The sequence below is a fragment of the Melospiza georgiana genome, chromosome 3, assembly GCF_028018845.1.
Source record: "Melospiza georgiana isolate bMelGeo1 chromosome 3, bMelGeo1.pri, whole genome shotgun sequence".
Classification (NCBI taxonomy): domain Eukaryota; kingdom Metazoa; phylum Chordata; class Aves; order Passeriformes; family Passerellidae; genus Melospiza; species Melospiza georgiana.
In genome coordinates, this window is record NC_080432.1 from 25267975 (window position 1) to 25294161 (window position 26187).

A 26187-nucleotide genomic window follows, 5' to 3' on the forward strand; every position below is an offset into this window, starting at 1 on the left:
GAGGACAACCTGCCCTGTGAGGAAAGACTGAAGGAGTTACATCTTATCTCCCTGGAGGAGAGAAGGCTGGGAGACTGGAGGCTAATCTCAATATACCAGCGTGCTTCAAAAGGGTGGAGGCTCTCCTCACAAAGGACCACATGGAGAAAACAAGGCACAATATAAATTTTCTTATGGTGAGAACAACCAATGACTGAAACACGGGGATGTGCTGGTATGGTCCCTGCCACCCTAGGGAGGTTTTCAAGCAGCCAGGGTCCTCTATAATCCCATCTAGTCTTCCTCCCACAAAAGTCGGGCCAATGATCTTGCCAGCTCCCTTCCAGCCCGGGCTGTTCCATGGTTTCATGATTCTGTGCAGACAGACAGGGGCTCCTGTGGCCACCTTCACCAACATCGCCCTGAGGAAGGAACCAGCCCAGCCCCACCATTTGCCAGCAAGCAGACGTGCATGCCCTACAGTGCCAGCTGTGCAGACAGGGCTCCAGCCCACCGAGCTCGCAGGGACCGCACCGAGGCCGCTGCTGCTTCTCACCCGCTGGACACCGGCCCCCATCGGCCCACGTGAACCGGCACCGGCTCCTTGCTCGGGGCCGAGGGCAGGTGTGGGTGCTGTGGAGCGGTCCCACGGCTCACCGAGGCCTCCGTGACCTTGCTAACTCACGGCTGCCGTGGCCCTCGCAGCCGGGACACACCGGCCGCGCCGCTCGGGCGGACCGCAGCGCCGGGGTCCGCGTCCCGCGCTGCCCCATCAGCCGCTGGCTCTAGGAAGGAGACAAAGGCGGCGGGGACAGCCGGAGGCGGTGAACGGCAAGGAAGAGGCCCCGGGGCCAGGGGCGCAGGGCGGGCGCTGCGGGACCCTCCGAGCGTCTCCCGCCGCCTCCCCCCGACCGAGCCCTCAGGCACCGCTGCGAGGGGGCGGGGCCGAGGCGGCCCCAAAGGGCGGTGACAGGCACGCTCTCCGCCCAATAGAACCGCGCTGTTGCCTGATGGACATGCGCACTGACCAATCATCCTGGCCTGCCCGTTCCCTCCTCGACTTAGAGCCAATCGCGGCGCCTGCGGCGGGCGGGGAGGCGGGGCCGCGTGCGGCGCGGGGCGGGCCGCGAGCGGGGGCCGGGGCTCAGAGCATCGCTCGGGCTCGGTGCCGCCGCCGGCTCCGTCCCTGCTCCCGCGTCGCCTCCCCCGCCAGCAGCCCCTTCCCTCCCGCGGACATGTCGTCGCCGTCGTCCGGAGAGCGGTACGAGGAGGAAGAGGAGGAGGAGGAGGAAGACGGCGCCTACGAGAGCCAGGCCAAGCGGCTGAAGCCCAGCGCCGCAGCCGAGGAAGGCGAGATCGAGTACAGCGGCGCGGAGGAGAGCGAGGGCCGGCGGGACAAGCCCCCCGCGTCGCGCGGCGGCGGCGGCTTCTCGGGCGGGGTGAGGGACGCGGGGCCGGCGGGCAGGGGGCGGCTCCCCTCAGGCTGCCGGCGGGGGGAGGGGACCCGTCCCGCCCCGCCCCTACGGCGGGCGAGGCCGCGACCGCCCCCGCCGCTGCTCCGGGCAGGGGTCCGTGCTCGGAGGGCCGGGGGGCTTCTCATGGCCGCGAGGCCTTCCCGGGGTCGCGGCCCTGTGCCCGCTTCCCAGGCATGGAGGCGCTTCCGGCGGGTGGGAATGGCGGGGGCTCGGGGCCGGGTCCGCGCTGCCGCCGCTGCCGGTGTGCGCTCGTTCCTCACGGCCCGCGGGCACGGGCCGGGCCGGCAGCCCGAGGGAGCGATGGGGGTGAGGGTGCGGGGTCGGGATTGCCCCCGTTCCGCGGGCGGCTGGGCGCCTCTCGGGGTATCGCCGTTGCAAGTTTGGTGGCGGCCCTGTTGCTGAGCGTAACTATAGAAACGCCGAGCGGGGGGGCGGCGGCGGCGGGGGCTGAAAGCGCGGCCAGCGATCCTTTCATCCTCCGTTCCACCTTTGTGTCTGGCACCGCGCGGCGATAAGGCTGATCTTAAACCATTGCCTCCTTTTAAAATTAATTTCTAATTCTACTTTCTCCATCCCCACTGCTATGAGCACGATGGTTCACTTCGGGTTTGGGGTTTTTTTTTTGCTACGTACCTTTTTCTCGTGAATTTGCATCAACGTAGTCCTTGACCCATAAATTTGAGCTAACGAGACTTTTCTGTCTACTGTTTGATTCCTTATCTAACTAATTGTCTGTGTGATTACAACCATTTTTCTCCTTGATGGCTCTTTCCGTTTCTTACTTGAATAAGCCAAATCAAGAAAACATTGATTTAATGTCAAAGCTTGTTTTGTGGTAGGTGAAAATGAACTTGCTTATCACTGGGATGAGTTAATGAGGGAGCATTTGCTGCTACCATTTCTCTATCAGTTAAATCTACTGATAGAGAAGGTGCCTGCCAAATTTATTGTCGTGGTTTAACCCTCTCCTGCAGCCAAGCACTGCGCTGCTGACTCCTGCCCGGCTGATGGGGGAGGGAATCAAAAGGGTACTTGTGAGGAAAATCGTGCTCTCCTTTCTTCTTTCCACACTTTATATGCTGAGTGGGATTTCACAGGGTCTGGGATATCCCTTAGGTCGCTTGGGGTCACTGTCTCGGCTGTGCTCACGTGTGGAGCCACAGGAGAAGCAGAGAAAGCCTTGATTCTTACTCAGCACGAGGGAAAACCTCTGTATTATCAACACTGTTTCGAGCATGTATCCAAAGTATTGCCCGTACTACTGTGGAGAAATTAATTTTACCTTAGCCCAAAGCAGCACATTATTACAAAAGTTTCCTGATAAACTGTAACAGAATAAATTTCTGGAGAGAACTGTTTTAACTCTCAAGTTTCTTGTGACAGAGCATCATCTCTGTTGCAGTCAAGACTTGGTAATGTGCTCTGTCTTAAAGGGCAGTGCTGAAAGAAATCCTTACACTTGCTTAAATTATCTGGGAAATTTGTCATGCAGGAGAGCTGAATGTCATGCAGGGAGTGTTTCAAGTAGAAAGGAAATTCTGCTTTTGCCTTTCCTCTTTTCTGCACTTTTATGAAATCAGCTAGTTCTTATATGTCTCCTTTTCCTTCTTCCTGGGCTCTGGCTCAGTGTGTCTTCATGATGTCTCAATGTCTCAGTTTATTCAAGTTTACCCTTCATGGTAATGACACCATGGGGAATCTGATTTCACCTTTTGCATCTCAAGTATGGCATGTGCTGAGGCTTGTGAGTAAAGAAACTGAAACAAATGTGCAGCAAGTGGAGAACACGAGGGGTTTTCAGCAGCTGGTTGTGGCAGTGGCAGTGTCATTGACAATTTATTGGCAAAACTGCATTCACAGGTTCAGTGTTGGGGAGGCAGGAGTTGTCTTGAGGCTGGAGATGGAACTGGTTTCTCAAACATAAGCTGTAACATCAAATGGAGATATGGAAAGTGAATGACCAAGTGCTTTTGTTAGTAATTCTATGTGAAGCTTTTAATAGCAAAATGCCAACTTCTATGAAGTGAGTTAGTTAATATAAATTTTCATTTTTTTTCTCTCTAACAGATACAAAAATGGGCAGAAAATGTACGTATTCTGTGAGGTATCTTACTGATTCCTCTGCAGGGAAATGTTCTCAGCTTATAAAAGTTGTATGTGGCTCAGACATACAATATGAAGAAGGTAGGCTGAGAGGAGGGAAGAGATGTCAGTGTCCTGGATTCCTCAGAAGAGAGCAGAAAAATAAGTAGGAGGAACTACAGCGAATGGGGAATTAGGGGGAGAAATGGGAAATGATGGTGAAATGATGATAGGGAGTGGATGGTCTGGGTAAGCAGTGATGTGAGTCTGGCAGCCACATGATTTGTTGGGTGGGGGTTTTTTTCTAATTATTTTTTATTTTATTTTAATTTATTTTTCCCTCACATATGCACTGAAATATCAGTCAACTGTACACTCATATGAGTATAAAAGCTCTTTTGTGCTAGGACTCCTCTGGCAGGTTGGTGGGGTCACCCTCCTGGGCTGTATTTATTATTGTGGCAGTTTCCTGTTCAGGGATTGTTGCATTTGGCTGAAGAAGCCCTGCATGCCTCTGTTTTTTTGTTTTGTGTCTTTTGTTGTTGTGGGGCTTGGTTTGGTTTGATTTTTTGAAAAGGGTACCTAGAAATCTCTATGTGAGATCCAGAGGGAATCCAACATTTATTTTGCTCTTTGATTTTCTGTTTCCCACTTCTGGGGAGAGCTCTCATAAGCCCGAGGTGTCCCCTCTCCTTCATGGCTCATCTCCAGGCTGAGGAGCCAGGAGCAGACCAGGATGTTGACCAGGGAAAGAGCAGGATGTGTTCTGCAGCAGTATTCAGTGGGAGAGTGTGTGATTTGGAAGAATGGCCTTTACAGAGGCAGTGTTGAGTGGTGGTGAAGCCCTGTCAGGGGAATCAGAATTGCAGTGTAGCAGAGGGTCAGGACCCTGGGATAATGTGGGCTGAGAGCTGTGTTTGAGGGAATTTTGAGGCCCTTTCAGCTCCATCCCCTGTCCCTCCCTTAAATGCTGGTTCTATGGATTAATGCCATATTTGTACCACCTGCAGCATTCACCTCCCTCACTGTCTCTGACATACTCCTGAGCATTCTTGTGAAGTCAGGAAGATCTGTTATCTCTGTTCTTGCAGTTGGGGAAGTGAGATGTGGTGTCTGAATACACAGACAGCCATCAGCTGCTGCAAGGTAAACCAGGGATGTGATCTTGCAGCTTCTCAGCCACTGTCGAAAGCTCCTCGGTGGAGCTAAATGGAAAGCAGCTGTCTTTGCAACTGTGAAAAATGCCAATCACTTGTTTTTAAAATTTTAAAAGTTTTATAATAATAAAATGGTTATAAAAATAGCAATATAATTAGAGTAATAATAATTTGGACAGTTTGGATTAGGACAATATGAGACAATAGAAACAAAGAGTTACTGATGTCTGGGTTCCTCTTTCTGGGTAAAACAAGCCTGAAAAAGGACACCTGTTAACAGAGGATTAACCCTTAAAAACAACAGCCTGTTGCATATTCATGCACCTCATACATGATGCATAAATTCCATTCAAGCACAGGATTCTGTCTGGTCAGTGTCATCTTCTTCCTCTGAATCCTAACAGCGGCATCCTGCCCAAGCGAGGTGGGAAGAAGTTCATTTCTTCTGATAATGGGGCAATAAATTCTCTTTTCCTGAAAGATTCAGGTGTCCTGTGGCTGCTATCTTGGTGCGAGTTCTTTCTTTAAAAAAAGTATCCTACATAGCATAGTTTCTATTTTAACCTTATGTTATAACCTAAAACTGTATTTAACACACTACTTAGGAAAAGTATTACAGCATAACTTATTAACATAACACATAATATTCATTTTAATATTTGCAAAAAGCCAATCATAAAATACACATTTTTCACACAACTCAGTTGCTTTGTGTCTAACACAGGCAGTGTGGTAACAGCAGCTAAATGCAATGAGTTCATATCTTCACCTACTTTGCACTGACTTGTCCATTTCTTCAATGAACTCCTTCCTAGAAGCTGGTTTTGAGTAAATGTAAATAATTTTCCCTCGTTTGTCCTCCCTCCAAAAAAAAATCCAAACTATTACCTTCAGGCTGGTTCTTCTTCCAGTATCTCAGGCTGAATCTCCTGATGTTGTGTGCTGTAGGCTTTTGGTTTGGGATGATGTTTGCTTGGTTTTATTTATTTATATTTTTTTAAGGATATTCAGATTGTCATGAGGAGAGAGGAAAATAGAATAGACTGTTTCAGTTGGAAGGGACTTGGACAATGATATGCTCCAAATACCTGAGCATTTTAGGTCAAATTCAGAGTTAACAGGAGGGGTCATAGTGCAGGCATTCTTTCTGTAGCAGTTGAAATTGTTGAAAGGACACAGTGGTAGAGAACAAAGAGAAATGATACCTAAACTCCTCATCCAAAACAAAACTAAATTGCCAGATAACTTTCCAGAGTATGGGTGTGATTAATCTTAACCCCCTTCTGTGTAGCCCTGCCCCCCAGGCCCCTAAACCAACCAACAACAATTTAAAAAGCAGAAATCCAGGATACACAAAACCAATAGATTCTTCCACTGTTGTGGAACCTTTACTTAGTCTGCTTGGTTCTTCTGAGACACTTCCCCCCACCCACCACCATTCCTGTTGTATCTGTAAAAAGCAAATTCCAGACCAGTTAAGAGGGATTCAGAAAGAGGAGAAAGTTGAGAATGAATAAGATAATCTAAAAGGTGGGAAACTAAATATAGGTACTTGGCAGCGGGAATATGAAGGAGAAGTGCCATCCTTTTGCAGTGAGGGGAAAAAAGAGAGATGGAGGAGGTAAATAGTGAAAGACAAAGAAGCAGATGCTCAATAAAAAGTAGTACAAATTAATAGGGCTAATATGAGTGTACTGACTGGAAGGTGTCTGACTGGAGGAAGGATAAAGGACACATTTTTGTGCAAACAGTTGGTGAGGAAATTTTGATCTGGAGTTGATGAGCAAGACAGGCATCATCCTACAGCCCATGATGATTTTCTTCCTTTTTGGAATGGCAAACTGTAATTATTTGGCAAGGAACCATTGATATGTTTCAAATGTTGTCTAGAGGTATGTAGGTCACAAAAAACGGGTGTTAAAATGCCACATCCATTCTTTGAAGCTGCTTCTGTTGCAGTCTTAGGGATGTGAAGTCACTTGTTTGTACTTCATCTGCTTGAATATGTCAGTGCTTCCCTTTGTGCCTCAGCTTTGCTTCAGGGTAAGGATTTTTCTGCTCCTGGTTTCTTTCTTGAGGGAAACCTTTTCTGTCCTTGTTGCTGGTCTTGAGCAGGAAGTCTGTTCCATTATTTGTTTAAATTACCTGCATTTTCTGTCCAGCCTAATGATTCTTCAATAAATCATTACTGAGGTTTCAGATCCCCTTAAGATACATATATTAATGGTACAGTTGTAACATTGGCTGTTCTGTTCTCCTGGCTTTGGTGGAGTGCAAGTGTGATGTTGGAGTTTTGCATGGGGCTTTTGTGCTCTGGTGGGAGCTGAGTTACTGAAAGACTCCTTTGTAGGCAGAGAAATACTGGTGGTTGTTAGTCAGTGTGTGAGCAGATGCTTTGATGTAACCTTTGTCTGTGTGCCAGCAGTAGCACATGTAACTTTCAGGATACAGTAGCTGTGAGATCTTGGTCAGAATCCTGCATTGTTCTTCTCTGGGGAGAAATTCCAGCAGCACTTGGATGAGCTGTGAATGTTCTGACCTTAGCTGTGCACTTTACACTCTGCAGACACTTCGGATTTTTCATGTGGTCTGGTGGTTTTATTTTAATCCAGGGTCATTCTAGATTTGCCTGATGCTGCAGCTTTGTAGCTGCAAAACTTGTTTGACAATAAGATGTGTGTCTGCCCCTTGTGAAGACTTTCCTTGCACCTGTGTCCCCATCCTTCACCAGCCCATGTGCTCTGTGAATGTTGGTTTGAGGCTTCCTGGCTGATTTGTGCTTGGTTCTTGTGCTGCTGTTCACTGCTGCTGGCTAGGAACTGTTTGGAGTAAAGCAGAGACCCTGTGATTTGGCCACCTCAGTGGTTTTATGTGAATAAAAGTTGTTCTGAAATTCTCTGTAGGTAAGAGAAGTTCATGTCAAGTGGCCAAGATACCACTTGTTTGTGTTTGGGTTTTTTTGGGGGGTGGGTGGGTTGGTTTTCTGTTGTTTGTTTTAGGGGAGTGTTTTTTTTTTTTTTTTTTGGTTTTTTTTTTTTTTTTTTTTTAATTCCATGCTTCTCAAGCTTCTGCACAGGTTGCTATAATGGCAGGTTTTGGTTCTTCCTAAATCTCTTGCTAAACCTTGCTAAAAGAAAGTCTTCTCTATGGTGTTCTGGGAGAAGAAAATTTTGTTTGGAAAGCCAAATATTGCTTTAACAATTACAGAAACCAACATTTGTATTTGTTGATATTCTGCAGAAGTGCAGATGCCAGTACATGTTCATGTAACTCATGGATAAAGGATTTGAAGATGCAAATGTAAAAGTCTTAATTTTTGAGAGAATTTGCACTATTAGAAAGATTTGAATCTACTAGTACCTGCTAGTAGATAAAAATACAAAGGGATGTGCATAGCAGAGAAGCATGAACTGAAACTAAACCAGAAGTTTGAGCTGGGAAGGGGAGGGAGAGAGAAATGCTTTTCTGAGTATCCATTCTCTGAAAAGCTTGATGTGATTTCTGGAGATATTAGTTCAAAAAGGCAGTAAGTAGCAAGTTGCTAGTAACTCTTCCTTGTGGTGAGTCTGCTTCAATGAGTAAATCATTGCTTGTATTCACCATGTGATTAAACACAAATAATTTTAGATGGGATTTCTTGAGTGTATTAAAGGAACCTAAAAGGAAATGCATCCCCCTAGCACTAACTGGGGTCTTAATATAGTAGCAAGTATGCAGGGCAATGAATAATTGATGTAATCATTTTTGATTGTTCTGTAGACTGTAAATAAAGTAAAGGTGCCTGTTATTTCAACATCTTAGAGTAATAGGGTTTGCAGAAAAGAGTGGTAGTTATTGTTAGTTTTCTCTTGAAGATTTCCTCAGGTGCTTTTTTCAGCTTTGAAAAATGTGTATGTGGGTTAAGAACATAGAATCTGAAAATAAAATGTCTCTGTAGTTCTGTTCTTTCTGCAATTGCCTAAGCATTTGCAGTTCAAAGTATTAACCTTTCCTGGCTACTTTGATCACTGCTCCTGCTGTACACAGAGCTGATTGATTCAGGATACAAGGTAACTTATACAAATATCACAGTGGAGTTTTCCCAGCATTGCCACTGTTTTTATTCAAAGAAATGTGTTTCCACTTAAAATGCTTTCCTACTGCAAACAAATAAAATGTAAGGTAACCTTAAAATATTACACAGCTGATTGTTCTGATGTGTGAGGAAGCCTGAAGTGCTGATTTTTGATTCAAACAGAATGGTCAAATCCTTGATTTAAAGAAAAAATCTGTAATTGTTCAGTGACAGCTGTGCATGGAACTACAGGAGTTAAACACCAAGACTCAATTTGTAGTTATCTGGAATGGTTTTTTTCCCTGGCATCTGTAGTTCAAATGAACAGAGAAGAGAGGAATGTCTAACAGTAATAGCAATCATTGTGGTTACTTAATTATTGGAGCTCAATGCTCCTTTGTGCTGCAAATGAGAATCTCTGTCATGTTCCAGAAAATGTTGTGCTGCTGCTTAAATGAAAAATCAACAAGACTTGATCTGTTAGATGGGAACACATTGATGTAGTCACTAAATTTGAGTACATCAACTTCACACTGCTGTTATGAATATAAAATTTGGGTGCTGGGTATTTGCAGTATATTTTAGCGTGCCCTTTATCATCTCTAATATTTTTTTTATAATCTCTCATTATTGGCTTACTTTTTTTTTTCTTTGACCTTTTGTGTCCTAGAATATTTAAGGTAAATTTCAGCCTTACTTCAGGGTTTTCATGGAAAGATAAGCTGATTCCAGCCCAAATTCTTCAGCTGCACAGAATTGAGCCTGTCTGAAAGTAGCTCTGAAAAATATTTATGGTGGGAGCTCTGTGTGCAAATGTATGATGTCTGGATCCATTAATAGTAGTCAGCCTTGGGGTGAAAAGAGCCCCATATGTGCAGAAACTGTGAGTTTTTAAAAATGTGTGTTCAGAATTAGAAGGGAGGTTGGATTTATTTCAACTGTAATCCAGAGCTGGCATTTTCTTGCATTGTGGAGCATTGGAAAAATTCTCAATTTGTGTTCAGTTTACAGTGGGGGGATGGCCCTTGTTTGTTCTTGCTTTTTTATTCTCCAAGCCTGTTTCAAAAAAATACCAGCATCAGCAAGCAGAGTGTCAGAAATATTTTAGCTGTTGGACATGTCCTAATTTTTTTTTTAATGCTTCTAATGAATAGGGTGTATGTAAGACCTCCTGCAATTCAATCAGCATTAAATGGCTGCTTTTTTTTAATCCAAGAAAAATCCAGTGTGTGCAAACAGATTAATTAAGTCTGAAAAGCTTTTTATTTTAAGTAGACTTCAGCAACTGAACTTGGCAATCCATTTGGAAAGAAAAGTTAAATTATTTAACACTTGCTTAGACTGTGCATTTAGATGGCTGCTTCTGGGCCCAGTGTAGTGTCTACCAAGTATTTAATTTTAATTAAAGGTAGAAGTGTTCCTTGCTCTGTGTTGAATTTTAAAATGTCATTTTGTTGCTAGGATGCCGGGGGAAGTCATCACAAAGTCTCCGTTTCTCCTGTCGTCCATGTCCGAGGGCTGTGTGAGTCTGTGGTGGAAGCAGATCTTGTGGAAGCTCTTGAGAAGTTTGGAACCATATGGTATGTCTTTGTTAGGAATGATTTGAAGAAAAACGTGTCATAAATGACCATCATGGGGCCTGGGAGCTGTTTTGGGTGAGCAGGAAACCTTAGTGTGATGTTTCCCTCACCAGCTATGTCATGATGATGCCGTTCAAGCGCCAGGCTCTGGTGGAGTTTGAAAACGTGGAGAGTGCAAAGAAATGTGTGACCTTTGCAGCAGATGAGCCTGTGTACATTGCTGGGCAGCAGGCCTTCTTCAACTACTCCACCAGCAAGAGGATCACTCGGCCAGGGAACACTGATGACCCATCTGGAGGGAATAAAGTTCTCCTGTTGTCAATTCAGAATCCTCTCTACCCAATTACAGTGGTATGTTTTGTCTTCTTCTTTTGTTTATTTTTTTGTATATTCACATAGGTAGCACACATATTCTTAAATAAAGACAATTCAGTCTCATACAGATGTTTTGCACTATGTTTGAAGACTTTGGAAGTGAGGATTTTGAAATGTTTAAGTTGCTGCATGCTTCTGGAATACCTTCAAGTGTGTTGCCACAACATCAAGATTGTTATTGAGCCTTTAGGCTCTGAGTGGTGTATGTTTAAAGAGCAAGGATTTTCTTCAGTAGGGAGGGGTTATTTTATTGCAGTCCTCCTTAAGTGTTTCCTTTGCAGAAAGGTGAAACCTTTATCTTCTGATGATCAGCTCCAGTTTGATGGAATCTTCCTCACTTTTATTTGGGCCAACATATTTTCCTTTTTAGTGTTTCAAGTTGTATAATTTATACAGTTGCATCTTAATTTATTGCCATTTATTAATAGCACTTGTACAGGGTTTTTTAAGATACAAGGGTTTTTTGCTGTTGAGTGGTGTATGTTTAAAGAGCAAGGATTTTTTAAAGTAGGGAGGGGTTATTTTATTGCAGTCCTTCTTAAGTGTTTCCTTTGCAGAAAGGTGAAACCTTTATCTTCTGCTGATCAGCTCCAGCTTGATGGAATCTTCCTCACTTTTATTTGGGCCAACATATTTTCCTTTTTAGTGTTTCAAGTTGTATAATTTATACAGTTGCATCTTAATTTATTGCCATTTATTAATAGCACCTGTACATGGTTTTTTAAGACACAGGGTTTTTTGTTGTTGTTTTTATTTAAGCATTTATGTTTTATCATGCATTAAATGCTTATATTTTTCATAGGAGATTTTATAGTAGGTGTTAAATTGCACAGAAATATTTCAGGAAAAAAATTAATTTGCATACTATGATACAAGTATGAGTCACTTTTCGTAGAGATGTAGGATGGTATGGATCAGTCAGAGTGTTTGGGGTGTGTACAACCAAGTAACTTAATGCAAGCATTAAGTTTTATTTAATGTGCTGTATGTTATGAGAGCAAATTGACTGCAACTTAGTATTCCTGAAATTACCTCAAGTAGTCAGTTCCACATCATGCTTTCTCCTTCACTGTCTTGAGAGTATTGGTTGCTTTTTGTCTGTTGATTCATCAGTGAGTGATGAGTTTTGTTTTTCCTGTCAATTTTCTTTATAGAAAACCATGCCATGGTATGAGTTGCATTTTTTGGGTTTAAAAACAAACCTACTCTGAGCTGTGTGAACAAATCCACTGACTGAGTTAAAGTATTCTTTGCACATGACTGTAATACAAATTTTGGAAACTCTGTTTCATTCATGCATTTTAAATTTGCCTTGCATGAGCTGCTCAGTTAAAGGTGGATGCTTGAAGAAACTGGGAGTAGGAGCCTGGTTCTGGGCTAGGAGAATTCCATGGGAATTCTGAGGATGAAGCCTCTGGCACAGTAGCTCTCTTTTAAAAACAAACAACCCACCCCTAACCTCTTCCTTCCCACTGCCCCCAGCTGTTTCTTTAGCATATACAAATGAGTGCTGGGAGCAGGCAGAGTTCCAGAATTACTGGCAAGCAGCAGAGCTCATTGAAGGCAGCATAGTCTGGGGAGAGCAGCTGTGCCCATAACAGCTAAAAATGTGAGAAAAATACAAATTTTGCACTTGTCCAGTGGGTTAAAAACTAGTTAATTTAAGAATGCCTCAGGCAAAGTCTACATTATTTAAAAAACCCACCCCCAACAAAAGAAAACAAAAATGAACAAAACATCCTTCCCTCTCAAAAAAAAAAAAAAAAAGACACAAAGCCCAATACTGCTATACTGCTTCTTCCTCTTCAACACTTTTCTTAAATTTGAACTACAGTGAGGAAAAAGAGATGAAAAATTGCAACCAGTTTTAAGTGGCAAGTCTGAATATCTGCAGTAAACTGTTGTAAAGTTTTCAAGAGCTTCACTTTCAAAACAAGATTGAGCTTTTGGAGAGAAATTGGCCTGTTCAAAGGCTTCTTATGGCAGAATCAAAATTCTAAAATTACAATTGTGATCAGCTTCTCTCTGTCACAGAATATTTTTGGTTTCTTTTAGAGCTGTAACAGCAAAGGGCAAGAAGGGTAAATTAACTGTAATTAATTCCTAATTGCTTTTCATCCCTATGTGATAGGGGGTGTTGGTGTTTTGAAGAGTTTTGCCCAAGATGTCATGTACATGTCTTTGAAGTTCAGTTTCCTTGTTTCCTTACCTGAGGGCAGAACTTTTTCAGGGATTTGCCTGTTCAAAGAGGCTTTCCCACATGCATGAGGAAGGTGTGATGTACCTTGGCAACTGAATTATGATATTCTAGTGTGTATATAATACAAGTGCTTAAATTCTTAATAAATAGCCCTCATTACTGTGTCTGGTGAACCACTTGATTGATTAGTAGCTGAATTATGAAACATAATTAAAAAATCCAGCTGTGTGTGTGACTGCTGGCTAATGACACTGATAGGGTTTTGAGTCAATCTTATGTTTTGAAAGACAATTTTTTTGGTTTTAATTAAGTGGCTATGAAGAATTTTTTTGAGGGACAAATTATGAAGGAAAGTCATATGAAAATTAATGTCACCTGGAGCTGGTGACATTAAGTTTCTAAGAATCTTTTCTCTCAAACAGGAGAGATGGTGGGTAGCCCTTTGTGCTGCCAAGCATGCTGTAAGTGATGTCACGGGTCTTATTTTTTATGGGTTCAGGCTGTGTGGACTGTGTTTGTTTTTGTTTTAAGAAATCCACATGCCCCCTACTCCTTTGCCTCCCAACTCTGCAAAACATAATAATAAATATTATTCCTACTTCCTTTGCCACTTCTCCCTCTTGACCCCCAAATAAACCTGAGGATGTACACCAAAATCTTGGAATGATAATTCTGGAGGTATTTGGTTTAGATAAAAAGAAAGGAAGGAACACAGCACCCACTTGCTTCAGGTGGATGAAAACTCTTGAAATTCTCATTTTGGTAAGCTAAGTTTACATTTTGAACTATTCCCAGTTACTCCCTGAAAAAGAACATGAGCTCAGCTGCTGGAAACCTACGAAATGTGTTACAGCTATAAGTGTCACTTTGTCTCTGCTGTAGAACAGGGCAGTGCTTCAAAGGTAGCAGAGCTTGAGACATGGATGCAGTTACTGGGTTTTGACACAGTTGTAGATACTTGTTAAACCAGTATTTGCTTGAGTACCTCTTATGGAGGTCTTTTCCTGGTTTTCAGATTTGATTGCCTGTAGCATGATTGATAAAAATGCCAATCATGAATGTATTAATTGTAGAGGGGAAAATAAGAAATGGAAAGTTAACAAGCCTTTTCTTTGCTCTTTGGCACTTAAATGCCACTGCAGGAGAATGTTCTGTGGACCATAAGTGATTGAAATTTCAAATCTGACTAAAATTTTTTTTTCCTTCTTCCTTAGGATGTTTTGTACACTGTGTGCAACCCTGTTGGGAAAGTTCAGCGCATTGTTATATTCAAGAGAAATGGAATACAAGCCATGGTTGAATATCCTTTTGGAGGGGTTTTGGTTTTGGTGGTTTTTTTTTGTTGTTTCCTGACTCCAAATGGGTTTAACATGCAAATATCAGAAAAATACCATGTGATTTTGAGACCAAATTATTTGTGTCTAAGGCATGGTATGATAGCTTCTAATTTTTGTATGTCTGTAAGACAAAATAGAACTTGCACATACCATCTTTTTAGGAAAATGGCATTGTCAACAGTGGTTGATAACCATGTTTATAGTCCCTCAGGCCTAATAATTGCAGACATGAATTATATCATAGATTGGACAACCCCTAATATGCACCTTTCTACACAAAAGTTTAATGGCTTCTGCCTGTGTTGATACTCAAGAAATGGATAGGGGATTGCAGAGGTGCAGTTTGTCTTCTTCAGACTCTTCTAAAATAGTCCCAGTGTGTACTGCTTGTCTTGCTATTTTGACTTCAAAAAGCAAATGCCAACTTAGGCATCCTTGACCTTGATTCTTGGGCATCATGTGTTGAAGAAATTCCCTGCTCTATTATCCTACTGTTTACTCTCTTTGCAGCCTTAAGTCATTCTTGGATTGAATGTTCAGAATTGTACTGTGTTGCTGTGGTTTGTGAAGTCCAAAGTCTGATATGATTAGGCCTTAATTTATGAAACTCTGTTAGTCCTCTTCCCAAAGCTTTATTTGCATCCATTTTTGAACTGTTATCTGGACCAAATTTGCCAAATTATTTGGCATTATTTTGTGATTTCCAAAGTGGTGCTGCCAATGTGATGGCTACACTGATGATTTTCCAGGCAAAGCAAACTACCTAACTTCTATTAAATCAAACTAATTGCTATTTATCTATGTAGAAAACCTAAAATGTGTGGCCTAAAAGACAATAATTTGACTTACTGTATGTGTTAAGTTTGTCATAAATGGAATTGTCCCATCAGATGACTTGCACAATTCAGGGTTAGTGTTCATCTTGTGAGAGATTAGGGAAGTTGTGGGGAGGGTCCATCAGAAACTACCGTCCTTATGTCCTGTGAATTAAATTCTGTAACACGCCTTTGATTGAAAATGAAACCAGCCAGCAATTGAAAGAAACCTTACAAATGTGAGTGAAGTAATGCAGCAGCAAGGTAAACAGTTGGGGGTGGTAAGGAAAGTGAGCTTCATGACAAGCCTTATCTGAAAAGTTCAAAAATTTGCTCAAATTGAAGTGCTACTTGAAGTACCCATTATTTCTCCAGTTCTGGCCAGTGTCAGTTCCTTATAGGTCTGGGAAGCTTAACTTTCCTAAGTTTTAAGTTCCCCAGTGAACCCGTGTCACTTTGGAAGAAGCTGGGCTGCAGGAATGTGGTAAAACCAAGGCACATCCTGTTGTTTCAGACTTTTTCTAAAATGTCACAAAATTATATCAAGACATCGTGCAAAAGGTCTGTTCTGCTGCAGAGTTCAGGCTTTCTGACACCATATGTTATTGAGTACGGGTGAGGTCATGGGTTGTGATGTGCCAAGGCTCAGGCACATTTTTCTGCTAATCACAAAACTAATCTTGGAGTATGAGCAGCGTATGAAATAACCTGGGTGCTGGAGCCTGGTACATGCATCTGCCTGTTGTATTTTTTTAGGCAAGATGAGTATTTGTTCACTCCAAGTCTCTCTTTTAGTAATGTGGGGTTTTTGGGCTCATGAGTTAAAAAGGGTGTACACTTAATCCTTTTGATGTAAAGTAACTTCTGTGATGAGTCTCTGTGGAGTTCTTGTAGTGTATACAATAGTGAAATACCTGCAGGCTACAAAAGTAAAAAGGCCCTATCAGATAAAAGGGAGTGAATGAGACACCTGGGGAATAAGATCCTTAACATGATGTGTATGTTTGAATCAGTGTTTTGTGCCCAGAAGGCGAAGGCTGCACTCAATGGAGCAGATATCTATGCAGGATGCTGCACACTAAAAATTGAATATGCAAGGGTAATGCTTGGACCTTCTCTTTTAATTTTACTCGTAAAAAAATACATTTAGTCAAGGCTTAACCTCTTTCACTTTTACTTTATTTGAACAGCCAACTCGACTTAATGTCATTAGGAACGACAACGATAGTTGGGACTACACTAAGCCATATCTGGGCCGCCGAGGTAGGTTCTGATCCATTCTCGCTGTAGCTCTTTGACTGTACTAATGCCAGCCCTTGACACGTGTCAGGCCGTGTGGCAGCAGTCCCTCCAAAGCAGGCCAGTGCTGCTGGAGGCTGTGCCACGGCAGGGAATTAACCCTGAGCCCTAGTGCCCCCTACTGCCGTGTGCTTGAGCCACTTAGTGCGACAAGGAGCCCACACCTCCAAGCACCTTCGCAGTTCTCAAGGACTTGCATTTCTCCAAGCAGCTCTCTCTCTTTGGAGGAGAGGAAACCTGGCACAGACTATTCCTTATAAACTACAAACTTGCACACTGCTTCTCCTTCGAAAGGACTCTTTTCCCCTATGTTGGACAAGGCATTAAGAAGGATAGAGGACTTCAGCAGGCTGACTCTACACTTCATCATGCACCACATCGGCATCAGCAAAAAAGCCCCAAACAAACAAAAAAACCCTCTGAAAAACCTCAGACTTGCAGTTCACCTTGTCTGCATACTGCATGCACCACCACCACAAGTTTTTAAAGGAGGACATTTTCAGTACTTCAGATTTGTGTGGGATGAATAACATGATAGACTGTACCCATTCTGTTCAAGTTTGTATGTATGCTGGTCTTATTTCCCTTAAAATTACTGAAAAATTGAGAACCTACAACATTAAGAACCTTTTGTTGATATCATTGACATTGTAATCTTTTTATTACTTGCTGTATGTGAGAGTTGCATTCAGACTTAACAATGTAAATATTGTTTAGTAGTAGGGAAGTTCAATCCTTATATGCAGATAATTGGAACTGAGCAGTGCAATACCAGTAAGTCCCCTCAGCTATACTTAAGTAATAAAATAGGGAGATTCATAATTGGTACAGACATACTGTCTCTTGAGTACTCAGCTGTAAAATTCTCAGGGCTTAACTCATGTCAGTGGAAACTATGATTATATATGTACAGTCAAACTGCTGTCTAGCCTAACTCCTGTGAAGTGTTTATTTAAAAATAACCAAAGATTTGTAACTATTGAGTGCAGTGTTCAGTAACCTATGTACAATATGTTCAATGTCAAATTAGAAAAGTGAAGACAATGTGACCAAGATAGAATATCTACTTATCAAAGGCTACATGAGAACCAGGGCTTTGGCTGTCTCAAGAGATTTGCACTTTCAGAGTAATTCTGCAGAGACACTGGGCTTGTGAAACTGTTGTACAACTAAAACTTAGGGCTTGGCTTTTCAAAATGAAGTTCTTGTAAAAAGTTAACAAGGGAGCTACAGTATTGGTTGCAGCTTGTAGGTTATGACTATTTGTATTTGGATTCAATTTTTTTTTCTCAAATTCTTGAGTCAAAGAAAAGGGATTCTGAAGAAACCCAAGGACAAGAAAAAAAAAATCTAAGGGTTTGAATTTGAAAAATTGAAAGGATTAATTTGACCCCTGTATCTTGGGACCATTGCAGTGTTTGGAGGCTGACTTGTAACACTGTGCATCTAAATGCATGATGTAATTGGCCTGCAGATAGGTATGACTGTATGAACTGAAACTTCCCCAAACTTGAGCAAACAGTGGAAAATGAAAAACTTAGGATAGGTGTGGCTTGCTCTTTTCAAGAACTCTGCTCTTTTGTTTTTCTTTTATTACTGTCTCTATTCACCCTACTACACATAAGAGAAAAAAATTAGACTTGTATTTTATATATATATCTATCTCAATCATTACATATTTTATGTAGTATGATTTTTCATTTACTATGATCCACGTCCATTTATGTGGACAATGGGAATACAAATTGTTGAATGAACAGTAAAATGTACTTGACAAAACAGGCATCTAGAGCAGTTTTGCTCATAAAGTAATCCAGGAGTTGAGGTTTTCTTTGAAAGAGTTTATGTATTTGTCCTTCAGCTCACTCTTGCAAGAGCACTATTTGGGTTTTGAACATAGTGTGACCTGAGCTGTAGGGCTCTCACTGCAGCAAAGATCTTATGCCAAAGGAATTTAATTCCAAGGGCAGACATGCCAATAAATCCTTTCAGAATTTCACACCTGCCCTTCAAATGTTAGGAAGGAAATGCATTTTACTAATGATTTGTTTTAAGAACTGTTTTTAGTTCTTTATGGTAATAAATTGCCCATAGTCTTTCTTCACTAAAGTAAACTTCCTAACAAGTGCCTGCTGCTATGAACTCATATTGCATTAGATTGAATGAAATAAACCCACCTGATTTAGTATTCTACTGGCCTTTAGCCAGAAATCTCTAATTGTCATTTGCAGCATTTCTTTTGGTGGTGATACCAGCTTGCTCAGTGACTCAAGGACCTGATGTAAAAACTAAAAATCAAGGAACTCAAGCTTAAAGAAGATCATAAAGAACCTTTCCTTTCAGAATTATTTTTAACACAGGTTGGTTCTTGTGTTTCAGTGCTTGTTTACCACAAGTATTTGTACTGGCACAATCCAGGGGCATTGTTCAAGGAAGGAATAAGCATGGGCCAAGGAGAGACTTGCACCACCACGAGGAGAAAATATTTGTCAAACTTTTCTCACAGAATTCTTTATTTGAAGAATGTGATTCTTGACTATATTTTACTGTGGGCAGTTTCAAAGCATTTAGTTCCACAGATTGGAATTACAAAACTGATTTTTCTGAAAGATGATGACTGCATACAGTTTAAATGCTCAAAATACTTGATCTGACTGCTCATTTGCTTTTCAGAGCCAAGAAGCAGAGCTGTTACCCTGAAAAGGGAGTGAAAAAGTAAACTTGACAACAGTAATCTTTCTTCTCTATGTTTGAAAGTATTCAGGACTTCTCTCTCTTCAGATTTTACTGCCAAAGTAAATATCTGACTTGGAACCTGGCCTCAAACTCCTGAGCAGAAAGGGCCACATGTGTTTTCATCTACCACTGTTGTGTAATCAAATAGTTCCTGTTTTTTGGGGAAAATACCTCCAACTGCATTGGGCTGGAGTTACTCTTTTCAGCAGTCATACTTCACTTTCTTGAGAATTGTTGCAAACTGATAAATGCCTTGCCCCATCTTTTCAATGTGGCTTTTTTTTTTTTTAATTGTAAGAAAAGAATTGTTGCTTACCACAAAGAAATCTGGAAGTTTAGATTTTTTTTTTTTTTTTTGTCGTGCAGCATGGATCTGATTGGAAAATCCAGCTTTGGCTGTGAGGCATTGCTTCCCTCCATTAATGTAGACCCCTTGCTTAACTTTATATCCTAGAGAACTGGGTTTTCTTAAAGGATTGACTGTTGTGTGAGTGCATTACTCAGTGATGCTTTCCCTCAGTTGAACTGTTATGTGCTGCTGGTAATGCCACAATGTACAATCCTTTCAGCACGCCCATAAATCAGTAGGTGTTCTGTAAATATATATGTACACATATGTAATGCTCTCTGTTTACTGATTATGAAACCATGTAATACAGGTTGTTGTTGGCTTATGCTGAAACTTCTTGAAAGAAGCCTACTTTGAAAATGTGTTGCTGTTGAAGCTAATATTATGATTCAGGTACTGTCTTTCAAAAGTACTGCATTTCAAATTTGTTTTAAGAGACACATGGGTAAATCCTGCTGTATGGTGTTTTCTATACTAATGTGTGATGTCTGTTTAGGAGAACTATTGGGTATCTCCATAAACTTTAAATGTCTGCATCTCCTCATTGGCCACTGCCCCCAATCAACTTAAGTGCAATTTGTTATACAGATGGCAGTCTTTTAATTTTGGTGTCCCAGGGCTACAGCTTGTATTTTTAGACATAGAGTGAATGAGAAATCGTTTATAAAATTAACAAGGACTCAAATTACTTTTTCACTTCTTAACTAGAAGCTTTGTGTCTTAACTGGAGAAATCAAGTGCCTGGTTGTGCATACTAAACTGATTTCTTTCCCTTCCCACGTCAGACAGAGGGAAGGGCCGGCAGAGACAAGCTATTTTGGGAGAGCACCCATCATCCTTTAGACATGATGGCTATGGTAAGTAACATGGGGTGACAGCTGGTTATAATTTCTTACATGCTCTGTGGAATTGTAAATATTTAATCAATGCTTGGCTGTGGTTCCTTCAGCATGAGCAGTTCACCTGCAGTGCTGTCAGTCTCCCTACTGAAACACTGCTGGTTCAGTGAAATCCATGTGCGCTCATTGCCTCACCCCTTCCTGTCACCCAAAGCATTCAGCTCTACAGGTTTATTCCTTGGAAGAAAGTTTCCTTTCACTTGCCATCAGCCTGGCAATGGGTAGAAAATGATATCTGGATTGGGAAAGCAAATTTTAGAAAATGGTAACATAGTATGACCAGTGGTTTGGTACAACAGAGAGCTCGGATGTTTTTGCATGCAAAGCTATGAATTATTGGCATCTGCACTTCTCATTTAGGTGGTTCAGAAAAGGTACAGCTGTGTGATGTAGAGGAATGATGTTTTGCAATCAGTGCTATAAGGTGCTGTGTTTGTTACCAGTGCTCTCTATAAGGCAAGATCTGCTGTCACTTTCATGTGCTGAGCCAAGACCTCAGGGTGGAGAAACAAATGTCCCCACTCACATGTGACTTTCCTAGTTAGTTACTCTCAGCTGTCAGGTGCGATGTAATTTGTCTTGCCTCTTTCTTTGCAAAGGTATTTATGATATTTTACAATGTAGGTTGACATCCTACCTACTCCTTCCAAAGGTTCTTCAAATCTCCAGCATTTCCAAGTCCCACCTTGATTCAGTGATGTTCTTTTTCATTCTTCTGATACATCCTTCTACCTTAAGTAATCTGTCCATCTCCTCCTATACCACTCTTTCCCTGTCATTACTGCTTTTTGCTGGGAAAAAAAAAAGACAAAAAGTTCCTTTTATACTTGGCTTATTTGAGTTTCACATTATTTTTGTCTCAGAAAAACACAGGGATCCTCCCCTTGGTCTGTAATACTGACATTTTCTATGAACAGAGGTATTGCTTATTAGTAGTGCCTCATCACTAAAAGGAAAAAAAAAAGAAATTGTCTGTTTCAGTGAAACTTGTCACTTTATCTATAGTGGAAAATGGGACCACTTCATTTTGCATTAGTGTGGAGGTTTAAGTTCCTGTTTCTTCCAAATGAGCATTTTGTAGAAAGGCAGGCTTCTGACTTAATCTCATGTCTCTGGGAAAAAGAGCTGTGTCATCTCCTGACCTCTGTCTCATTCCTTTTGGTTTGTTATCCTGACTTTGTAATATTCCTTCTTGGTGCCATGTAGCTCTGTAACTAGATGGGAATATTTCTGAATGTTGATTTGAATTATTTCCTCTGATGCGTTTATGTTGAAATATTTTGCACGCTGCAGGGAAGATAATGATTTTTGTAATTAGTGGAATATCTGTAACCTTCTACCCCTCCTTTAAATATACATTATGTGTGCAGGCTTTGATGCATGATTAAGTAGTGCAAATGATTTCAAACAACATGAAAACATGGTTTCTCATCTCCTCAGGCTCCCATGGTCCTTTGTTGCCCTTGCCAAGCCGGTACCGAATGGGATCTCGGGACACTCCCGAACTCGTGGCTTACCCATTGCCACAGGCATCCTCCTCCTACATGCATGGGGGGAATCCTTCTGGGTCAGTTGTCATGGTTAGTGGCTTGCATCAGCTCAAGATGAACTGCTCAAGGGTATTCAACCTGTTCTGCTTGTATGGAAACATTGAGAAGGTAAGGCATAATTGATTAGAAACTTGGAAACTGCTGTAGTTCTTTCAAATGCTTTGGAAAAAGCCTGCCTGAGGTTGTCTAAAAATATATCATAATGTTTTATAAAACTATTGGTTGAGTTCTTTGTTCCAATGTATATATATATATATTTTTAACCTTATCTGTCCTAGGTGAAATTTATGAAGACTATTCCAGGCACAGCACTGGTGGAAATGGGTGATGAATATGCCGTAGAAAGAGCGGTCACACATCTCAATAATGTCAAGTTATTTGGAAAGAGACTCAATGTCTGGTAAATATTTTTATCAGATTAAAAGTCTACCAGTGGGCAGATGGAATGAGGTTTCAAAGGGACAATATCACACTACTCTGTTATTATTGTTGGAGTTATGATTTCTAATTTGGGACTGTTTATTTTGGCTTTCAGCTGAAGGAGGGTGAATTTAGGTCAGATATTAGGAAGAAATTCTTTACTGTGAGGGTGGTGAGGTACTGGCACAGATTGTCCAGAGAAGCTGAGGATGCACCATCCCTGGAAGTGCTCGAGGCCAGGTTGGAGGGGGATTTGATCAACCTGCTCTAGTAGAAGCTGTTCCTGCTCATGGCAGGGGAGTTGGAAGGAGTTCATCTTTAGGGCCCCTTTCAACCCCAACCACTCTAAGATTTATTACTATTTAAAATTTTATTTATTTACATTAAGAAAGCATATTGTCATTGTATGGATTGGCCACTGATAAACTGTATTCCCTAATATGTCTTATCCATTCTTTCTGCATTCTTTAAGGAAGGTGTCAAATCCAACCCATCATGTTCTTGCTTTATTTATTTCAAATTATTATAAAGAAACATCAGGTCTTTTCTAGTTAGATAATAACCTACAAAGTATGATAGCCCTAATGATTTAAGAAATTTATCCTTAAATTCCAGTGTTTCCAAGCAGCACTCAGTAGTTCCAAGCCAGATATTTGAACTGGAGGATGGCACGAGTAGTTACAAGGATTTTGCCATGAGCAAGAACAATCGCTTCACCAGTGCTGGCCAAGCATCCAAGAACATCATCCAGCCACCCTCCTGTGTGCTGCATTATTACAATGTTCCCCTGTGTGTGACTGAGGAAACATTTGTAAAGGTAAGCACTTGGAGTGGCTGACATGCAGTGCTCTCTGGGCCCTGTCCTGGTGTTTCCTGGTGCTGCTTTTAAAAAGAAGTAACTGGGAGGCTTGTAGCAGAGCCACTGGAAGAGAGCTGTTCCTTAAAATATATTTATAGCCCATCTGGATATGTTTACAATTCTGGAGTTACTGTCTCAATTTTATTTATTTATATTCTTTTAATGTGAGAAACAAAATCTTGAAAATAAAGTTGAGGAGCTTAATGTGGGGAGTTTTTGGAGGAAAAGGAAAAGACACAAAGCCAAATACATGAAAGTTAGGATTATAACTCACAAAGGATTTACTGATTGCCTCTAATGACTGCTAGGATGTTTTGGAATGGAGACAAGCATGCACCTGGGACCCTTGGCACAGCTGTATCCTAAATGAACTCTGGATGCTTAAAACATGCAATACTGGGCCTCTTTAAGTGGAGGCAGTGGCAAGATTGCTGACAGTTCAGTGAGTTCTTTTTCAGTTCCATGAAATATATTTTTGCAACTCTCTCTGAAAGTGAACTCTGGTTCCCAAGTGGTGTCCTTGTATGAACAACTTCAGAGCTACTGTATGGAGTAGGAATGCCAAAAAGGAGAACTTGTTATTATATTAATATGTTTTTGGAGATAGCAGTGATATCACAGATAAAAGGGCCTTGTTTTACATACTACAGAATGGTATTCTAAAGAGTTACCAATCTAAACATATTTTTTAATGATTTGCTGTAAATTCTTGCAAACTCTCTTAAAAAAGTCAGAATCTTCCTTTTTGTGTGTCTCTTCCAGGAACTTGGAATTTTTGCTAATTTGTTTGTGTGCACTTTTGCTGGAGTTTTATCTCTTATTTTATTTTTGTGACAGTTATGTGAGGATCATGAAGTTCTCAGCTTTATTAAATACAAAGTGTTTGACCCAAAACGTAAGTAAAATTTGACCTTTTTGGGAAGTGCCTTGATTCTAGTTTTGATCTGAGTATCCACTGTCAGATGTTACTGATCCCCTCCTTTCCCTTTTTGTTTCTCATTTTGACAGCTTCTGCCAAAACACTGTCTGGTCTGTTGGAATGGGAATGTAAGACAGATGCAGTGGAAGCTCTCACTGTACTTAATCACTACCAGATAAGAGTCCCAAGTAAGTAAATTTTCCTGATCTTACTGCTGGAATTTTTTTTCTGTGGAGAAGGAGTTGAGGGTTCTGGTAGCGACGACAGTGATCAGAGGGCTGGAGCACCTCTCCTGTGAGGAAAGGCTGAGAGAGCTGGGGTTGTTCAGCTTGGAGAAGAGAAGGCTCCAGGATGACCTTATGGTGGCCTTTCAGTGCTTTAAAAGTGGGCCTATAAAAAGAGGAAGAGTGACTTTCAACATGGGCAAATAGTCATAGGAGAAGGGGTAAGGGTTTTAAGCTCAGAGAGATTTAGGTTTTAGATGTTAGGAAGATCTTCCTGACTGTGAGCTAGTGAGGCACTGGCACAGGTTGTTCAGAGAAGCTGTGGATGCCCCATCCCTGGAAGTGTTCAAGGCCAGGCTGGATGGGGCTCTGAGCAACCTGGTCTAGTGTGTGGCATCCCTGCCCAAGGCAGGAGGTTGGAATGGGATGATCCCTTCCAACCAAACCCTTCTGTGATTCTTTCACAATAAATACAGAGAAATCTGCAATGTCTGGAACAGAGGATCCTTTAAGTTACTCAGCTCATTGCTCTCAATTTACTGCTCCTGTAGCACATTCCCTTTGAAGCCAGAAATTGTGAAGCCAAGCTGAATTTAGCTCCAAACTAGCAAGAATAGAGTGGGGTGAGTTCACCTGCTAAACAAGTCCACAATAGGTCAGATCTGCACTGAACAATTAAGATAGTTTACTGAATTAAATGGAATCTTTCCAGGTGTTCCCAGAAATAATATTGAATCCAGGCCAGTGTCTAATATTATTTTAAACTACCTCCTCCTAACTGTTATGAGTTTGTCTGCCTGGGAGGTGTTAACAGGTTAAATCTTTTCTATTCCCCCACACCTTTGGTCCACTTTATTAATAATGGACCTTAGGGACAGGATATTTTTGAAGATAGTATGGATAACACACTGTTCACAATTTCAGTTTTATCTCAGTTTGGAGAGCTGGTAGCAGCAGAAAAGCTTTCTCTTTCAATGTGAAAAGGCAAAGCCCAGTGGATGTGTGAGTGTGCAATACACAGAGCTGGTGAACGTGCCAGGGTATGGAAAGTGGATCAGCAGGAGAGCTGTGCCCATGGTGTGTTCTGTGTTGTCTCCTCACAGATGGCTCCAACCCTTACACCTTGAAGCTTTGCTTCTCTACTTCATCCCATTTATAGAGAAGAGGACAGCATGTTAAGAGCTACGTTCACCTGGATTTGCAAGTTAAAAACTACACTTCGTTCACAAAGCTCTAAAGTGGTTCTAATGTTGCCTTGTTTCAACTTAATTCTAATATCTTTTGTCTTGTTTTATAATAAATGGATGTTCCTTCATAAATACAAACCAGATTTTTTTTTATTTTTGCCTCTGAGAAGTACATGTTGTAAGCTTACTACAAAGTTTGTATTTTGTTAGTGTAGTATCTTCAAATGTCTAAAGAAGCACCAGTAGGATAAACAAGATTGTTTCTTTTCAAAAAATGAAATATATTTGCATTTTCAAAATGTTAAAGATTAGCAAGTATTTTTCCATTTGTAGTCTTAATTGGCAGATAGAATTATTCTAGCAGATTTTTAAATGTAGAACTTGTTTTTCAGTATGTTAAGTAGTGAAGTATGTTGCAATACTAAAAAGGAGCTTGTATTTATAAAATGCTTTGATTGGGTTAATGTTGCACATACTGAACTTTTAGTAGTACAGACTTGATTTATAGTTTCAAACAGAGCTAATGTAGAAAATTATTAAGTATGTACACGTGTATGGTATGGATTCATACTTATTTAAAGTGCTTTTGTTTGGTTTTTTTTAATCCTATTTTCCATTTGCATTAGCATGATGCCATCTACAGCTAGTCCCACCGTAGGGGCCTTTTAAAAATTAAAATTGCAAGCTTGTA

General features: G+C 41.3%; 1 protein-coding gene across 1 annotated transcript; it reads left to right on the top strand.

Moving 5' to 3' along the window:
• The first annotated feature begins 1105 nt into the window (after positions 1–1105).
• Positions 1106–26187, top strand: HNRNPLL (heterogeneous nuclear ribonucleoprotein L like). The gene is made up of 13 exons (XM_058021572.1): positions 1106–1418; positions 10209–10327; positions 10441–10678; positions 14117–14202; positions 16057–16153; positions 16245–16317; positions 20224–20295; positions 21778–21995; positions 22166–22287; positions 22923–23124; positions 24004–24061; positions 24175–24273; positions 25413–26187. Exons 1-13 carry the CDS (start codon positions 1215–1217, stop codon positions 25466–25468), a joined length of 1644 nt encoding a protein of 547 aa, XP_057877555.1. The 5' UTR covers positions 1106–1214; the 3' UTR covers positions 25469–26187.

Excerpts from the sequence above, each read along its gene's own strand:
- HNRNPLL (XM_058021572.1), top strand. The coding sequence starts at position 1,215 with ATGTCGTCGCCGTCGTCCGGAGAGCGGTACGAGGAGGAAGAGGAGGAG. Across the intron at positions 1,419-10,208 it reads GCGGCGGCTTCTCGGGCGGG|GATGCCGGGGGAAGTCATCA; the intron begins GTGAGGGACGCG and ends TTTTGTTGCTAG. Across the intron at positions 16,318-20,223 it reads GCCATATCTGGGCCGCCGAG|ACAGAGGGAAGGGCCGGCAG; the intron begins GTAGGTTCTGAT and ends TTCCCACGTCAG.